We start from the raw sequence: 19,676 nt of genomic DNA on the forward strand, positions 1-19,676 counted from the left end.
CTAAATTTGCTACTTATTCATAGAGAATACAAAGGAGGCAGGAGCATGTTACATTCTAGGGGTGCATCACTAATTGGGGCTATTGCAGACTCTATCTGACAGATGACCTAGCTTCTTTTATTAGTAAATTACAAGGGAAGAAAAACGAATCAGAGATTTAAGATTCATAACCAGTTGCAATATGGATCTATTTAGAGTCCAACTTGAACAAAAAGAGTCAAAGAGAAAGAAGGAAATAAAGAAAAGAAGGAAAATAAAGAAAGAAGAGGAAAATGGGAAAGAGGAGGAGGAAAGATGAGGGAGTGGGAGGGAGGGGAGAAAGGAGGAAGAAGAAGGAATGAACTGGAGAATTCTGAACAATCATTTGATGTTTAGAAATTATAGCTAACATTTTAAAATCTGATTCTTACAGATGTTTTTAAAGATGTCTTTTAGATTTACACTCTGAAATATCTCTAGATGAATATGTGATTACTTCATTCATAATAGCCAAGATATAGAAACAACCCAACTGTCCATCAATGGATGAAAGAATAAAGATGTGAGATACCCTCCCCTCTATCTATCTAAACTATTCCACTGTATATATACATACATCACATCATTCAGCCATGAGTAAGAAAGAATGAAGTTCTGTCATTTGGGACAACATGGATGGACCTGAAGGGAATTACGCTAAGTGAGATAAGTCAGACAGAGAAAGATAAATGCTGTATGATCTCATTTATATGCAGAATCTTAAAAAACTTCTGCATATAAATAAAATGGACTCTGGTTCGATCCCCGGGTCAGGAAGATCCCTTGGAGAAGGAAATGGCAATCTGCTCCAGTATTCCTGCATGGAGAATTCCACGGAGGAGAGGAGCCTGGCAGGCTACAGTCCTTGGCATTGTGAAGAGTCGGACACAACTGAGCGAATGACATACACAAGAAAGCTGAACTCATAAAAACAGAGAATAGAAAGGTGGTTATCAGGATCTGTGGGGTGGGAGAAATAGGCAGCTTTTTAAGGGTATAAACTTGCAACTAGCAGATAAATAAGTCCTGGAGATCCAATGTACAGCATAGGGAAACAGTAAAAATACCATATTATAAACTTCAAAGTTGCTAAGAGACTAGGTCTTAATTGTGCTCACCACAACCAAAGAAATAATAATTATATGACATGACAGAGATGTTAGTTAACAGTACTGTGGTAATCAAATGGCAATATATAAAAGTATCAAATCAATATACTGTACACCTGAAACTTACCCAATATTATGTGTCCAGTATATCTTAAAAAATATATGCCTACTGCTTCAAAATAATCAGGGGCTTGAAGAAAGTGGGTGAGCACATAGGTAAAACAAGATTGGCCAAAGCTGATACTTGTGATAATTGGTGATGATAAGCATTATACATTTCCCTATTTTTGATATATGTTAGAAATCTTCCTTTACACAAGAATAACAGATTGGTTGTGCTTGTTATGAATTGATTTGTCTTTGAGTGTGATGCTGGGCTGCCTTCTTGGGTGGCACTAGTGGGAAAGAACCTGCCTGCCAATGCAGGAGATATAAGAGACGCAGGTTCGATCTCTGGCCTGGGAAGATTCCCTGGAGGAGGGCATGGCAACCCACTCCAGGATTCTTGCCTGGAGAATTCCATGGACAGAGGATCCTAGTGGGCTACCAGTCCATAGGATCACAGAGTTGGACATGACTGAAGCAACTTAGCACCAGGCATGTGACAGTGGGTAAGCTGTTACCTAAGGTCATTGTTAATTTGATAATTAGTTTGTCTATGAAGATAAAATTAGAAGAATAATGTTAGGAATTTGGTTCTGGAGGGTGGTACCTGGACTATATAATACATATCAAGGCTCTGTTTTTCAATGTTAAAAAACAATACATCAGGCCCAAAACACAGTCCCTTTTGCTAAGCCCTGTATCACCAAACAGACTTAATTACATTTTCAGCTCTCCTGAAATGGAATCTTAAACCAGCCCATCAGGAATTGCCTGATCAGAACTGATTAGGTAATCTGCTTGATAAACCTCTGCTCTCCCTACATGAAAAGTAGCCTTGCAACTGCCAATCCTCTTCTTGCCTAGTATAACTACCTTGTTGCTGCTTCCTTCTGCCTATAAGTCTTCCGTTTTGCACAGCTCTTTGATGCTCCTTTGCATTTGTTAGATTGGCTGCTGCCCCATTCATGTATCCTTGAATAAAGCTAATGAGATCTTTAAAATTTACTCAGTTGGATATATATATATTTTAAACACAGGTGATCCCATAAAGGAGTGAGGATTATTTAAGAATTAAACATGGAAGAGACCATGCTATATTTCATTTAGAAAAATAAACTGAATCTGTACTAACCTTTAAAAGTCACGATATTTTCAGTGAAGGAACTGACTAGGACGCGTGCACCAAAAGATTCCTTCAACCAACCTGGATAATCCTCACCAAGTATTTTGATGTTCCTACTCAGTATCCCAACGTCGGCGGCCAATGTGTAGCTCTGACTAGTTCCAGGAACGTGGTATCTTTCAGCTGCAGCAGAAGGACAGTTAGATTATTACCAACACTGAGAAATATCTGTCTTTATTAGTTTCTTTGCAGCTTACAGGCCACATAACTTTCTAATATGCTGAAAGTCAGAACAAATATATAAATTGATTCGAGTTACATGCTTAAATGTACACAGATGGCAGCTAGAAATTACACCTTTTTATTTATAAAAAATAATCAAAAGTAGTTCTTCTATTTATAACAAAGCAATTATTATAATTGCTTAGAAAGTTATTGCTTCATAGGTATTTTGTGATCACTTCAAATTATACATAAAGATACACTTGTAAGGCAAGCTGGGGAGCTTATTGTAATTTTAACAGATGAGGAAATGAGATAGAGAAGTAAAAGAACTTGTCTATGGCCATGTGGAGAATCAGTAACACATAGATATTACCTCTCCTGATGCCTAACCTTTGCTTTGTTCTGCTTTTCCTGTGATATGTTTTGTACCAAACACAATTCTTTATAAATATGTAGTATATCCTATTTATCAGACACAGTCTTTACATTAACATTTTCCTGATTTAAAAACATAACCTAAATTACATTCTACCTTTCAAGAGATCTCACTCAAAACTTTAAGACAAGCAGGTACATTTCAAACAGAGAGAAGTATCTGGCACTTTAAATGAAAGAATCTATACTATCAGACTTCAAAAACTACCTTATGATTGAAATATTCTTCAAAGAAACCCTCTACTTTTGATTTAAAGAAAAAATATGTGATATAGAATGATAAACATGTACTTCTATCAAAATACTGCTTTAAAAAGTTTCTTTTTTCATGCAGGTCAGATATCCACCAGTGTATCATGCCGCCTTAGCTGGGGTTCTCAGGAACGTCAGAAGTACCTGAATGGCTTTTCTAACATTACACTCCTGTCTGCTTCCACCTCCTGTGACTCAGATGAAGGTAGCATGTGAAATGAGGCATCCCTGGTGGCTAAGATGGTAAAGAATCTGCCTACTATGCAGGATACCTGGGTTTGATCTCTGGGTTGTGAAGATTCCCTGGAGGAGGGCATGACAGCCCACTCCAGGATTCTGGCATGGAGAATCCCCATGGACAGAGGAGCCTGACAGGCTACCGTCCATGGGGTCGCAGAGTTGGACATGATTGAGCGACTAAACACAGCACAGCATGTGAAATGGGAAAAGGCTGGGGTGCTGGGAAGGCCCTGATTCTACAAGCTGAAAGATCACCTTCAATTGATTCTGATTAATACCTTCTCTCCTTGAGAATCAGAGTTTACCATTTTGCAGTAGCTTGTCTAAATGCAGTTACCACTGAGGAATGTGTCAGTGAAACCAATTAGGGCAAAGATACTCTTGGATCAAGGTTTCTCAAATTTCAGTGTGCATAAGTATGTCTGCTGCTGTTGCTGTTGCTAAGTATGTCTAGAAGCTTGCTTAAAACAGAAAGTGCCAGCCTTATCCCATGGAATATAATGGTCACTGCCAAATATTTGCTGAATAAATGAGTACATATAGCAGGAACTCTTGGCAGCCAACAAATGAAGAGTAGTACCCTCTGGGTACCACTGTCAATCTCATTGAAATGCACCTATAAAATAACTGTGAGATATTTCATCAAATAATTGCAATTACAGAGGAGAGGACTAAAATGTGACTTTTTCAAGATTTTTTTAATGATATAGCTATTTGGTTAAAGAACAGCCACTTACCAAAGTGGGTGTAGGAAAGGGTATCATTGAGAATGAGAATTTTGTGATCATGCAGGATTTTAACGATGCTTCTAGTTTCCGTCTGGTGGAAATCATAGCTTGTGGTTGTTATCACAATCTCTTCACCCTCCTTAGAAAAATTCCAAATTCAAGACAATTTTAAAAAATAGGTTTATATCTCTTAATAACTATTAAATAATTCTAATTTAATGTACATTGGTTACAACCATAGTATTATCAGAGAAAACAAACCATACCTTTAGGTTTCTAAAATAAATACGCTTTAGTCTGATACCAAGAATTCTATATCCTGAATTATGTTAACATTTCCTCAAGTTGAATTCAGTCACTTAATATACATTTTTAAAATTAGACAGATCAAAGCAAATATATTCTTATTTTTATTAAAAATTGGTCAGAATAATAATCTTAAGACTTAAAAAAAAATTCCCCCCAGATTTTTTTACACAATTAACTATCACTGGATATTCCTGAAAAGTGAGAAAGGCAGAGAAAAGTGACAGTACAGGGTCAAGTCTTAGAATCTCTATCATATATGACAAGCTCCTCTTTGTCATCCAAGCCTCTGCTCAACTATACTTGCAGAGGAGAAAAAAGATGTTTTTCCTCTACCCACCAAGTTCTCAGCTAGGATCCCTGTAATAAAAGACTGAATTATAAGAGAAAAGCGTATAAACTTTATTCAGTGTTAAGTTTTATGTGACAGAAGACTTGAAGACATTGTTAAACCTGAGCATTTAACAAGTTGTTTATTTATCCATGTCCTGCTGCGCTCTTTGTGGCTGCACGCAGGCCTTCTCTTGCTGTGGCAAGCGAGGCTACGCTAGCTGCAGTGCATGGGTTTCCCAAGCAGTGGCTTCTCTTGCTGCAGAGACCAGGCTCTAGGGCACATAGGCTTCAGAAGGTGCAGCACTTGGGCTCAGCTGTTGCAACCTGGGGGTTCTAGAATGCAGGTTCAGTAGTTGGGGTGTACAGGCTTAGCTGCCCCACAGCATGTGGAATCTTCCCATACCAGGGATTGAACCCGTGTCCCCTGTATTGGCCCCGTGTCCCCTGTATTGGCAGGCAGATTCTTAACTACTGGGCCACAAACCTGAGCATTTTTATGGAACACTGGGGAGTACAGGGAAAATGTGATAGGGTATGAGCTAAGTGTAGGAAACTGGGATAAACAGCAACACTTGTCCATTCTGATTCCTCTCTATGTCTCTTTGTCTTTAGAGCTGAGGATGGTCCTTTCTTCTGGGTATAGGCAACTTTCACATGAAGGTTTTATGACCTGCTTCAGGGGAAGGTCAGAAAGTCCTCCTGCACGCGCAGAAAATTTTCAGCTTAAAATAGTCAATATTTTGGGGTAGCATGTCCTGAATCCTGTCACACCTTTGAGAGAGGCTTTCTTCGGCAACTCAATGTCATCTGCCACCCTCTACCATGGCAGTCTCTATCACACTTGATTTATTTCCTTCATTACTAAGATTATGATCTAAAATTAACACATATTTATTTATTCATTTAGTGTCTGCCTCTCCCACCTCAATGCAATTTCCTCTCTATTTTGACAAATTTCTTCACAAATGAATCCTCTGTGCCTAGAAAATGTTTGACACTCAGCTAAATATTAACTGCATAAATAATATGCATAAAATATTAACTGGATCAGTAATAATAATGATAGTTGGATAATGGGGATATTTAAATCATTTAATCACCTTTAAAAAGTAATCATACCTCAACCATCACAATTATCACATGCAAACCTATGAATGTAGTAGAGATTGGAATTGCCACTATTCATATTCTATCAAAACCTCTTACTTAGCCTATGCCTTTTTTCGAATATCACTAGGCATCAAGATCTGGTTTCTTTCCAAACACTTAATGTGTAAAATCACGAATTAGAAGCAAATCTCAGACAAGTAAGATAACACAAACGTGCATTTAAAAAAATTCCTTTTTCTGTTTGCCAAGAATATGTAAACAAATTTTTTTACCCTCAAACATTCACATTTCCCTTTTGTAACTTATACATAATGTTCTTTATATATTCTGAAGAACCTCTAACACCACAATTTTTAAATGCCTGCTGTCAAAGTCAGATTTTTGAGTGCAAGCTAATTGTAAAACACATATTTCTTACCTGGATGATCATGTGAAAAAATAAATGTCCAAGAAAATAAAGAAGAAACCTTTTTAAGTTGACCCACTGCATGTTTTTACTTCCCCCCACAGAGTAATTTCTCTACCTGCCAATCCACAGCATCCATCAGAGAAAGGACTTTGGAACCTGCTTCTGCAGTTTCTGAGAGTTTAGTTTTATATATTGAATGTGGAATTCCATGAAGGTCCAGTTCACCAAACACCCCTGAAGGAGAAAAACCCACTCCTATTTATTCACCATACAGAACTGAGTTAGGTGCTAGTATAAAATGAAACAATAGATATATTTCAGTAAGTGATTGAACATTTTAGAATTAATGCAAAGGATTAGAGTTATCTGTTCAGGGCTATAGAAGAAGGGTTTGGCTCTCTGATCCACTGCTAGGAATCTGGTCCTTAGAAATTAAATCCAGTACACAAGGATACACGAATGAGGATGCTTAATACAACAATATTTGGAAATAGTAGAAAAACTAGAATTAATCTAAATGTATATCGATAGCAGAATGAAGGAGTAAATTAGAATATATTATAATACTGTAGTGTAATATGCCATAAAAAGGAAGAGCTTTATATGTAAGTATAGCTCTAGAAGGATATTCCTATGTTAACAAGAAAATGCACAGTAATATATTTAGCTTGACCATGTTTTTGTATAAGGCTTCAAGTCATTTTATGTAATATGAATATAGACATAGATAAAAAGCATGAAAAGAACATGTAGAAACTCCTAATGTTCGTTTCCTCATGCAGAGAGGAGAACTGGTAAGATGTATGTCTTTTCTTGATATTGTTCTGTGTTGTTAGAACTGTGTTTTTCAAATAAAAAAATAAATGCATAAAAGCAAAAAAAAATTTTTTTAAGGTTGCATTTGTCTGCCTCAGGAAATTTTTTTTTCTTTTTCCTTTTCTTTATCTCACACTGTGTGGGATTTTAGCTCCCCGACTAGGGATCAAACCTATACTCCTTGCCCAAGAAGCAAAGTCTTAACCAACTGAACCCCCAAGGAAGTCCCAGGAAACTTAAAGATTTGAATTTGAATGTCTTAGAAGAGCTAACTCAATTTTGAGCCATTTAAAAATCCCCTTACTTACTATCACTGTTTTAGAAATTGTACATTAGAGCGAGTGAAGCACATTTATTGAGCTGGCCAAAAAGTTCATTTTCGGTTTTTTTATAAGATACTATGGGGGAAAAAATCTGAATGAACGAGCTTTTTGGCCAACACAGCATGTATCTTTTAAGTAAAGATGCAATGGTGATTTGAGAGAATAGCATTGAACTATGTATGTTATCATATGTGAAATAGATCGTCAGTCCAGGTTCGATGCATGAGACAGGGTGCTCAGGGCTGGTGCACTGGGATGACCCTGAGGGATGGGATGGGGAGGGAGGGGGAAGGGGGTTCAGGATGGGGAACACGTGTATACCCATGGCTGATTCATGTCAATGTATGGCAAAAACCGCTACAATATTGTAAAGTAATTAGCCTCCAATTAAAATACATAAATTAAAAAAAAAGATGCAGTGGTATTAATAAAAGCAGTTATTTACTGGGACCAAATTAAACCCTCTCAGGTACATTGCTTTCTAGGCTCAAATGCGAATCTGTACAACCACACAAATGCAACTGGAAAATTAAAACACAGCAATAGTTACAACTGGATAACTTACAGCAGAGTCAACTGATCCACAGTTTACTAATACTGTGTAGGAATAATGTGCAGGAAAGTTACCTTTTAGGGGAAAAGTCCTAAAGTATGAAAAATAGTATTGTTTCTATAAAAGAAAGATTATAAAGAAAACCAGATTAGAGAAATAATCTACATATGGAGTGATCAATGTTAGTTTTGTAATAAATTACATTTTGGTTTAGAATTTAATGTGGCATGATTTAATTTTTTTAAATGTCAGCAACTTTTATAGCCCATTACTACAAATCAGTGTTTGTAAAAACTTCTAAGACTGTAAATGTAACTGAGGGCACGTCTATTCGCGCTCCATGTTTTAAAGCAGATTCTCAAAACTAACATGATTCTTTCGGTATCTGGTATCTGGGAGCACATACCCAAGACCTTGGATCCTTGATTTGGTCCTTCTGGAAGAGCCCACTCTGGAGTAGAATGATTCCCTCTCAGAACAATCTGTAATTCTCCTTTGAAAGGATTGTCTTCCCAGCCACCGATTAATCTACCTCCCTGAAGTGAAGCAGAAAGTTGTTAATACTTAGAAACTGAGCAGGAAAAACTTCCCCATAAAAAATGAATTAGGAAGGCTTGCAGCCTTCCCTAATGAAAATAAATGAACTGTTGTTTTACAAAAAACAGTATTGTAACTAGAAGTGATCTTAATTTAACTCCTCCACTTTGGGATAGGCAGTTTAAATGATTTTGTCCAAGGTCAAATTCAACCTCTACTTTTGAACTGGACCTAAAACTGAGACCTCCTGACACCTAAACTAATGCCATTTGAACAGATCACACTGTATCTTAAAATAACACAGCATATATAAAGTATATTCTTTTTGTTTTTGTTCAGTTGCTATAACTCTTTTGTGACCCCATGGGCTGTATCCCACTAGGCTTCTCTGTCCATGGAATTCTGCAGGCAAGAAGACTGCAATGGGTTGCCAGTTCCTTTCTCCAGGGGATTTTCCTGACTCAGGGATCCGACTCGTGTCTCCTGCATTGTAGGTGGATTCTTTACTGCTCAGTCACTGGGGAAACCAAGCTATGCTATTCATGAGCCATCACTGTTAATACAAATTGCTATTACTAAATGGTTTCTGATTCTATGCCAGGTGTAACATGCAAGGCTTTACACATTTTATATCATTTAACCTTTACACTAAACCCATGAATTGGAATTATTATCCTCATTTCTTAGATGATAAAACTGATGTGGAAAGAAGTCATATAACTTAACCTGTTACCCAACAATTTAACAATGAGGTAAGGATTCAATTGTAGTGGTAACTTCCCTCTATGCTCTGCATCTAACCAAGAAATCACGTATCTTTAAAGTTTTAAACGCCTAGTTTTATGAAAGAAAGGCTCCCACTTATTTTTTAGTGGTGCTTAATAGCTTTTGGTTAAGCTATTCTTTTAAATGAACACCAATTCAACACTGACAGAACAATTAAACTGATTAAACTACTACATATTCAAGACCATCTGAGGTTTATGAGAGAATGAGGTGATTATTTCAAACTGAAATATTTTTATTAGTCTGCTCCTGGTTTTCATAATCCCTTCTACATCCATTCATCTTAAGAAATACTGTTCACTTTCTTTTTTTAAAAAAGGCTTAATATCTTTTTTTCCCCCAGAACTCCAGGGAATTCTCTGTTAGTTGCAGCAAGCTGTGAATTTAGTTTTACCTAACAATGATATAAATTATTTTAAAGGACTGAAAATGAGGAGACCTCATACTACAAAGTAGCATGATAATTACCACACAAGGAATGTGTTAAAATGTAAAGAAGAGCGGAAATATAAGTTCAACGTATTGAACATAGCCTTGCATTTCATGGGGTAGAGCCAGTTGTGTTTCCATTCACATCAATTGAATATGCTTTCTTACAATCTGTTCAATAAATCTCCAACATTTTAGCACTTGGCTAGTAAGGGTGAAAGTTAACAAGACCCTCAGTCTTACCTGCAGTGATATGTAGGTAGCATTCAGAACAACTTTTCTGTAAGAAGACTCTGCAGCTCCTACATTATGCTTATCTTCCAATTCTAGAACCCCCCGAATAACAAGCCTTTCCATTGGTGGAATATCTGTGTCTGCCACAATCCATGTTCCTATAAAATAAGACTTTAATGTAAGGAATATAACATAATCCATACACTATAGCCTATAGATAAAACACTGACAGCCTTATTGATGAGTCCTAATTTTGAAGTTAGTGAGTCTTTTTTCCATATAATATAACATCCAGGATACAGAATGGAACCCACCTCTTCACATTTTCTTTCTCCAGGGTGTGCTGTGTAACAGTATCTACCCTAACTGCTAAGTACTGTGGCATCTATCCTAAAGGTGATAAACACAAGCATTTTATTTATTTACATTTATGCATTTACCTTCAGGAATAACAACATTTGCTCCTGGGTAAGGTATGGTATAATTATTTTCTCGAGATGATTGCCAGAAAGAATTATTCGACCATAAGCTGAAAAGAGAAAAGAAATATTTCCGTTTAGTATTATCTCTGTTTATTTAATAAGCATCTCCTTAGGGTGTAGCACTATACTAGATGTTTTGGGGATAACAGAATGCAAATTAGATAGTTTGTAATTTCACTGACAAGCTAAAGTATGCAGTTAGTAAAAGACTCAACACACATAACTACGTAGAGATTTTTCTCCATTGAAGAAAACTATCTGAATCACTTTTTCTCCTACTAAAGCCTTATTGTGATACGCTAATTTTTTCTATCACATGAATAATTTGATTTCTTTAGAAGATTTCTCTTCTAAAACTTTTTAATTTTATATTGAAGCATAGTTGATTAGCAATGTTGTGATAGTTTCAGGTGAACAGCAAAGTGATTCAGTTATACATAAACAAGTACCTATTCCTTTTCAAATTCTTTACCCATTTAGGTTGTTACCTCATACGGAGCAGAGTTCTCTGCTCTGTGCAGTACGTCCTTGTTAGTTACCTACTCTAAATATAGCAGTGTGTGCACAGGTGGAAAATTGAAAAGAAACGCATCCTTTGTCCATTTAAAGATTCTTAGATATGGTGCTATTTCAGGGGAAAATGACAAGAGGGCATATAGTTGGTTAGATTCTGTGAAGGAGGCCTGGAAGATCTCTGCATTGGAAAGGATGGGTCAATGAGAGTAAGCCCCTGGGCTGGGGGCACAGATAGCAGTCTATAACCAGCGTGAAAAGTGTTGTGTTAAATTGAAATAAATATGGAGAGTGTGTGGCTTTCCAGGTGGCACCAGTGGTAAAGAATCCTCCTGCCAGTGCAGGAGATGCAAGAGATACAGTTTCAATCCCTGGATTGGGAAGATCCCCTGGAGAAGGAAATGGCAACTCACTTCACTATTCTTGACTGGAAAATTCCATGGACACAGGAACTTGGTGGGCTACAGTCCATTGGGTTGCAAGGAGTCAGACACAACTGACTATGCATGCATAGCACAGCATAGGGAAGTGTGTTGGAGGAGATACCATCTCTACTTAGCATCACTATGCCTGCTAGAAACTGTCTCAGTACTGCTAGTGCTACTGCTAAGTCACTTCAGTTGTGTCCAACTCTGTGCGACCCCATAGACAGCAGCCCACCAGGCTCCCCCGTCCCTGGGATTCTCCAGGCAAGAACACTGGAGTGGGGTGCCATTTCCTTCTCCAATGCATAAAAGTGAAAAGTGAAAGGGAAGTCGCTCAGTCGTATCCGACTCTTAGCGACCCTATGGACCGCAGCCTACCAGGCTCCTTCGTTCATAGGATTTTCCAGGCAAGAGTACTGGAGTGGGGTGCCATTGCCTTCTCCAATCTCAGTACTAACTGTTACAAACAATATTATTACACAGTTGAGTTTATTTTCCTGTTTAAAAATGATCACAGAGGTTGCTATGCTGCCTGAGTAAGAAATTTTAAAAATGTTCTGATACTAATGCAGGAAGTCTAAAGAATAACCAATATAGTTTGTTTGGTTAAAAGTATATTTTTATGACACATTTTAATTACTCAGGTGTAATTACTAAAAAAATCTGTTGCTCAGAAATCCTGTTATAAAAATTTTGTCTGCATGGGTTTAAAAGAGAAGCTAGCGGATCATTTAGGATTATTTATACTCACAATAATACATTTTTTCATGAAGCAATCTCAATGAAGGCTGTTGAAACGTTATATCTATCTAACTGAATAACTTGATCAGCATTGTGCAGATTCAATAGTTGAGTTTATCTAGCTTTTCTCAAGCCTTTCAGTCTTATGCCCAGCAGCACTATACTAGATGCTATATATTCTTCTAATTGCCCATTGTTATGATCAATAAAGCCTAATATCTCTTGGACTAAGCACTTGTGTGTTGTGTAGCTAGAACTGTATATTCTATTCCTGAGGTACAGTTTTGGATCAAGAGTCTCTTTGTTCTCACTGATGCTGCTGCTGGTTAGTTGCTTCAGTCGTGTCCAACTCTTTGTGACTCCATGGAATGCAGCCCACCAGGCTCCTCTGTCCATAGGGTTCTCCAGGCAAGAATACTGGAGGGGGTTGCCATGCTCTTCTCCCGGGAATCTTCCAGACCCAGGGATTGAACCCGGGTCTCCTGCATTGCAGGAAGGTTCTTTACCGCTGAGCCACCAGAGAAGCCCACTCTCACTGATAGCTATCTGTAAAATACAAACTAACAAGTCCAACTGCAACTATTTCTAGTGAGCAGAACTCATACTGTGGGAGGAAAAAACCTATCCTATGGTATAAACGTGAAGTATATGTTAGGGGGGCAGAGGCCACATCTCTGTTCTCAACCTAATCTCATTGCTCAGCACAGTGCCTGGAACATGGCAGGTACTCAGTAAAATTTTTTTTGTGTGTGGTTGAATGTATAAACAAATTCAATTATTATTCTTTCGTGCAACAGTTATCCCAGTATCTGTATATTTTGAAGTTATAATTCACTTAATAAATAATATTGATTCGTACTTGATGTGCAGTACTGGGCTCTTACATGCCTGCTGCTGCTGAGTCGCTTCAGTCGTGTCCGACTCTGTGCGACCCCAGAGACGGCAGCCCACCAGGCTCCCCCGTCCCTGGGATTCCCCAGGCAAGAACACTGGAGTGGGCTGCCAACTCCTCCAATGCATGAAAGTGAAAAGTGAAAGTGAAGTTGCTCAGCCGTGTCTGACTCCTAGCGACCCCATGGACTGCAGCCTTCCAGGCTCCTCCGTCCATGGGATTTGCCAGGCAAGAGTACTGGAGTGGGTTACCATTGACTGTTAATTCTTATTATTACCAACATTATTTTTATGGTTATTATTTGCCTGTAGGGGTCGCAATATACATCAAATCAGGATCATGCCTTTAAAGGTCTTGAAGACTAGTACTGTCACGTACTAGTACCACCATATATGGTAATTACTATAATATGAGGTAGAAAGTGACATTTCATATGAGAAATATAGATAAAGGGCTTTACAAGTTTCAAAGATAGAAAAATTATTTTTAACTAAGAGAGTTAACATATATTTAGGAAATAAAATATCTGAAATAAAATTAAACAAGCTGTATTATGAGATTTGACCAAGACAGTCTATCTAAAAAATGATACAAATGAATTTTATTTACAAATCAGAAACAGACTCATAGACACAGAAAACAAACTTATGGTTACCAAAGGGAAAAAGGGGTAAGAGGGATAAATTAGGAGTTTGGGATTAGCAGATATACACTACTATGTATAAAATAAACAATAAAGTCCTCCTGTATAGCAAGGGAATCACACACAATATCTTGTAATAAACTATAATGGAAAAGAATATGAAAAATATATATGTATAACTGAATCAGTTTGCTGTACACCAGAAACTAGCACAACAGTATAAATCACCTACACTTCAATAAAAAATAAAAACACAAACACAGAGACACAAAAAGACTGTTATTCTAGATAAAGAAATGCCACCTGCTAAGGAAGCATTGCTTCCCTGGTAGCTCAGCTGGTAAAGAATCTGCCTACAATGCAGGAGAGCCTGGTTTGATTCCTGGGTCAGGAAGATCCCTTGGAGAAGGGATAGGCTACCCCCTCCAGTATTCTTGTGCTTCCTTGGTGGCTCGGATAGTAAAGAAATCGCCTGCAATGTGGGAGATCTGGGTTCAATCCCTAGGTTGGGAAGATCCCCTGGATGAGGGCATGGCAACCCACTCTAGTATTCTTGCCTGGAGAATCCCCATGAACAGAGAAGCTGTAGCCTGGCGGGATACAGTCCATGGGGTTGAAAAGAGTCAGACACGACTGAGCAACTAAGCACACCATAGCACAAGAAAGCACTGGATCAATGAGGAGACAGTTTCTGGTGCTGTTCTGAGTGTGTCATCGAGAAGTTTCGTGATCTCAGGTAATTCATTTAAGGTCTTTGGGCATCAGCTCTCTCATCAAATAATAAGGGAGTTGGTCTAATAATTCTGATCTAACATTCTGCAAGTATGAGATTCCCAGTAACTTTCACACTAATTTTGTGAGATTTTTCCATCTTGTCATCAGGGTGGCTGTAATGCTCAAATGAAGCAATGAGTGTGAAGTGTTTCAGGACCCTCTGTGCAGGAGGAGGGCACAGTATCTCAGCCAGGATGACACAGGAAAAGGATGCTGTCAGGAACTACTGAAGCGTATTAATGAACAGAAGGCCTGTATACTTATATGCGGCTGGTCGCTTCCTGGGAATTGGTTTTCTTGATGGAGGATGTACAGGAAAGCAATCCTGGAGAACACAGCAGTAAGCTTGGAAATTAATAATAACGTCCTTCACATCAGGATCCAGGGTCCCAGAAATGGACTGGCTCTGATGAAGGTCATTTTTTCCTGACACTGGAAGTGAAAATAAAAGCAGTTTAAACTAACATGATGATCAAAGCATCTGAATGTAACCAAAACCATGGCAATTTGAAAATACTCTTTAGATAGTAACTTAGTATAATTCAAACGTATGGAATAGGTTTGAAGAGATTCCGACAAAATGCACATCTGAGAAGTAGAGTCAAAGTATCTTGACAAAAACAAATATTTGAGAACTCTTATTCTCAATAAGAGAATTCTTAAATATTTTTATTTTCCAAGAATAGTTAAACAATAAAAACAGAAACAAAATATATGACAGTTCATTGTACTCATTTCCTCTAATTTTGTAAAATAAATTTTGGAGTCAATTATGAATGATGGTGCTACCTCCAAGCATAAAACGTAAGTTCTTAATTCTATTCAAGGCCTTTTCCAGCATAAATTTAGTCTCCATTCTTAAATTCAACAAACGCTCATTAAATCCTGCTGTATACAAGGCACTATATAATGCATTTGCCCATTGAGCCACTATTCTCCTCCTTTAGATGAAGCAATAAATAAATCACTTTTGCCTACTGAATACATACCCAGGTAATACAGAGTACTAGTGTTTGCTTCAAGGTGCCAGTCTCCATTCTTGCTAGTATTCCAATTCAGTGGATTTGAAGAGCCATTCCTCATATCAATGATATTAAACATGTCAGGATTTTGAGTGAAGTTATGAGATATGATTACATAGTCTTCTTCCTATTAAAGTTTATTTTAGATGTTAACATACTGCATAATATACACTCATTTTGATGACATGAATCAATTAACTTCTATATTAAAAGTTAAGTTTTGGTTTAGTTTGCTTTTCATTTTGTATTTATATTTTGTTTAACATGTTATCTGTCTATGGCAATAATGCCAAGTTTATCACTAAGGCAATAAAAGTTTTTTTTCCTTCTCTCTCTTATATATGTATATATGTACATATATGCACATACATATACACATATATGTATATGTGTGTATATGTACATATATACATATATGTATATATTTTATATAGGTATATATAGGTATATATACACACATACATATGCATACATTCAGAGAGTATTTAATTTCTGTAGTATTTCAAAACATCTGAAACAATGCTAGGCATTTTATTTTTTGGTTGCTACATGTTGTATAAGCAGAAGAATGTGAACAGGGAGGAAAATACACAGTTCAGGAAACTGGTGACCGTTAGCAGTAGAGAGTGACGATTGATATCAGAGTAAGCCCTGCAGAGGACTTCCGCTTCATCCAAAAATATTTATTTCTTTAAAAAATCTGAAGTAAAGAGCCACAGAATGTTACAGAATGTTCGATTCAGATAGCTAGGTAGTGGGCATATGAGATTTGGGCCTGCTATTTTCTGTATCTGCTGTATTTCACAATACAAATAATAAAGCCCTTTACTATTTTCCAAAACATCATAAGTACTCAATAAATGTTAGCTATTATCATGGATATAATAAGCTTAGTATTACAGGAATGTGGCAGAAAGATCGCTTACTTCTGATTTTTGAAGAAAGATTTTTTTGGCTTGCTTCTGAGATTTAAGATGGGTCATGAAAAGTATAAATATGTGAGGCAAGGACAGTCTGGGTCTCACAACTGGTGTGAGTGGGCTGTGTTAGAATATGATCAGAAGATGGATTACGCAACTCTTTGTTTACCTTAAATCCATAGAATGTTGATGTATATGATATGTTGGTTATGTGATCTACACCTTTAAAATACCAGTTAATGTGTTTTGCATTTGGAATCAGAGCCATCCAGCCAGACATATGAGTCAGTCGTTTCTTCTGAAAGGGAATAATGCTCGTGCCTATAGGACATAAACAAACAATAGTAATCTACCTAGAAAATTTCTTCTCTTATGAGTAAGTGCAAAGGTAAATATTAGTCTAGTCAATGGAAGTCTCTAAAGAGATCAGTATAGCATTTCATTACTTATGTTCTAAATGTCTTTGTTGACCTGAAGGCCCCAATACTTAATATCACACTTAACTGAAACATAAAATGTTTTCTCACTTGGAATTTTGAATTGATATGGAGCTTATATTCCCTGGGGAAAGATAAAATTGAAATATGATGACATAATGACTAAGACAAAGTGCTTAAATATATCAATACAATTTTAAAAATATCACTGATCTGAAATATAATTCCATTCCTATTCTTCCAAATCCTTGATTTGCAGAGTATGTAAATATGTCTTAAACATTATTAGATTCTCTCATACTTGCTGTGTTAATAAAAATCAGCCTAATGAGTATGAATGGAAATCTTTGATTGATAGCTCTTAGGGAACTAGGCTACAAGCAGCCTCCAACACTGGCTGTAATACTCTAAATTTTGTGAATGACAAACCTGAAACCCGAACTACCTGTTATGGGGAAAAGATTTAATCTGAATAAATGCCTGACAACTTTGGGTGAAGATTTGAAAATATCTCTTACAATATAAAGAAAAAAAAAACTGTGATTAAGTAATTATATTTTTTCCTTTCCCTTCTTTCATCTTTGATTAAATTTTACATTAAGTTTGCAACCTCTTCCCTTTCCAAATTAGGAGAAGTCAGAAGTGAGATTACAAAATAGACTGTCAAGCACACACAGCCATATTTAAAATGGATAATCAACAAGGTCCTACTGCACAGCACAGGGTGCTCTGCTTATTGTTATGTGGCAGCCTGGATGGGAGGGGAATTTGGAGGAGAATGGATACGTGTATATGCATGACTGAGTCCCTTAGATGTTCACCTGAAATTATCACAACATTGTTAACTGGCTATACTCCAATATAAAGCAAAACTTTTTAAAAAACAAGTAACAAAAGCACACCAAAGTTAAAAAAAAACAAAAAATGAACAAAACAAAAATAAACTGTCATTCTTTTCCTTTGGGGATGTGTACATGCATGCTAAATCGCTTCAGTTGTGTCTGACTCTGCAACCCCATGGACTGTAGCTCGCCAGGCTCCCCTGTCCATGGGATTCTCCAGGCAAGAATATGAGAGTGGGTTGCCATGACCTTCTCTGGGGGGGTCTTCCCAACCCAGGGATCGAACCTGGGTCTTCTGCATTGCAGGTGGGTTCTTTATCATCTGAGCCACTAGGGAATAAAGCAAAATGAATTCCAATATCAAGGGTGAACATATTCTTAGGCTTACGAATTAGCATTAAGTTTTGAAGAGCCCATGACCAGAGGCACTAAAAACAGTTTAAAAAGATATGCAGTATATGAGAAGAACAATGATAATTTGGGTTATTCAGCAAATATCCACTCCTCTCCTGTCCTTGAGGGCAGATTACTCTCCTGTTCTGTTGATATTGGGTGACTACTTCGGCCCAGGAACTAGTAGCAGAACTGACACTGCAAAGACTTAAAAAGTGCTTGCTGGGTGAAACACACCCTCTTGAGCCTCTGTCACTGCAATGCAAAGAGGCTCCTCTAGGAGAATAGCGGGTAGCACGCTAAGATGACGTTTGGCATACGTGGATAGAAAAAGGATATATATCTTAGGGGCATGGATTTAATTCAAGTTACCCAAGTGGAAACTTGCTACTTCTCATCTATTTCTTAGATCCAAGCCAATTCATAGACTTAAAACACCTAACACCAGTGGGAGAAATCTAGCCATTTATGGGGCTACAGCCTACTAAGGAGAGCAAACTATCCAAACCTTCCAAGAGCTGTTAGTTTCTGGATCTGAACTGATACAAACTCTCAAAGACTCTAAATGCCACTATGGTCAACCAGCTGGAGTGGCAGCGTACAAAGGCCAGGCCATAGAATGAGTCTCGGCTCATCTCATGGCTGGTCCATTGAGGCCCCTGGGTCATCTTATGGTTATTCCTCCAGTTCCAAAACGTATAGTGGGAATAGATATAGAACTCTGTTTGCAGAAAGAGCCGAAGCTGAAATGCTCACAAGAAATATCCTACCAAGAGGATCTGATAATATGGGGTGAAGTAACAAAACCCCAGCATGTCCTGATGGATTTGACATACCTATAATTTTAGGAGCTATAGTATTACTGGTATAATCATACTACAGGTTTTCAAAATTCATTTGGCTTACATTGAGATACATAATTTTAGTTTCAAATTGGAAGTTTCTACCTTGTAAATATCATTAAACATGGAAATTTGGAAACACTGTCATCAAGAAGCTGTATCATTAGATTTATGCAGAAAATGTGGAAACCTATATTTGAGAATCATGTTCAGCAAATCTTTGATGCACCAATGCTTTCCCTATTTTCCAAAATCTGCAGTCTATCAGAACAGTGTATAGGAAAGTGGATTAATTGTAGATGTTTTAACTAATGCAGCTTCCAGCTGGCTAAGCGGTAAAGAATCCACCTGCCAATGCAGGAGATGAAAGTGATGTGGATTCAATCCCTGGGTTGGGAAGATCCCCTGGAGGAGGAAATGGCAACCTGCTCCAGTATTCTTGCCTGGAAAATCCTGTGGACAGAGGAGCTTGGTGGGCTACAGTTCACGGGTCACAAAGAGTTGAACACAACTAAGCAACTGAGAACACACACATTTTAACCAATAATTCAGACAGATGATGGATGCATGTATAAAGGGATGGATGGAATGATACAAAGATCAGAGCCAGTCCAGTCAGGCCAGGTCAGACATGATGAAAATAGACATATTTAGTAACTGGAAGAGTTCCTAATGGAGG

General features: G+C 37.5%; 1 protein-coding gene across 1 annotated transcript in view; it reads right to left on the reverse strand.

Moving 5' to 3' along the window:
* Positions 1-19,676, reverse strand: part of PKHD1L1 (PKHD1 like 1) — a 179,329-nt gene that overhangs the window by 47,713 nt on the left and 111,940 nt on the right. The window contains exons 51-59 of the mRNA XM_069601129.1: positions 16,653-16,804; positions 15,531-15,690; positions 14,802-14,973; positions 10,512-10,600; positions 10,081-10,229; positions 8,492-8,621; positions 6,509-6,627; positions 4,245-4,374; positions 2,365-2,538 (exon numbers count right to left, since the gene is read on the reverse strand). Coding sequence (XP_069457230.1) covers positions 2,365-2,538; positions 4,245-4,374; positions 6,509-6,627; positions 8,492-8,621; positions 10,081-10,229; positions 10,512-10,600; positions 14,802-14,973; positions 15,531-15,690; positions 16,653-16,804 — 1,275 coding nt within the window. The remainder of the gene's footprint in view (positions 1-2,364; positions 2,539-4,244; positions 4,375-6,508; positions 6,628-8,491; positions 8,622-10,080; positions 10,230-10,511; positions 10,601-14,801; positions 14,974-15,530; positions 15,691-16,652; positions 16,805-19,676) is intronic.

Source organism: Ovis canadensis, chromosome 9 (genome assembly GCF_042477335.2).
Source record: "Ovis canadensis isolate MfBH-ARS-UI-01 breed Bighorn chromosome 9, ARS-UI_OviCan_v2, whole genome shotgun sequence".
NCBI lineage: Eukaryota > Metazoa > Chordata > Mammalia > Artiodactyla > Bovidae > Ovis > Ovis canadensis.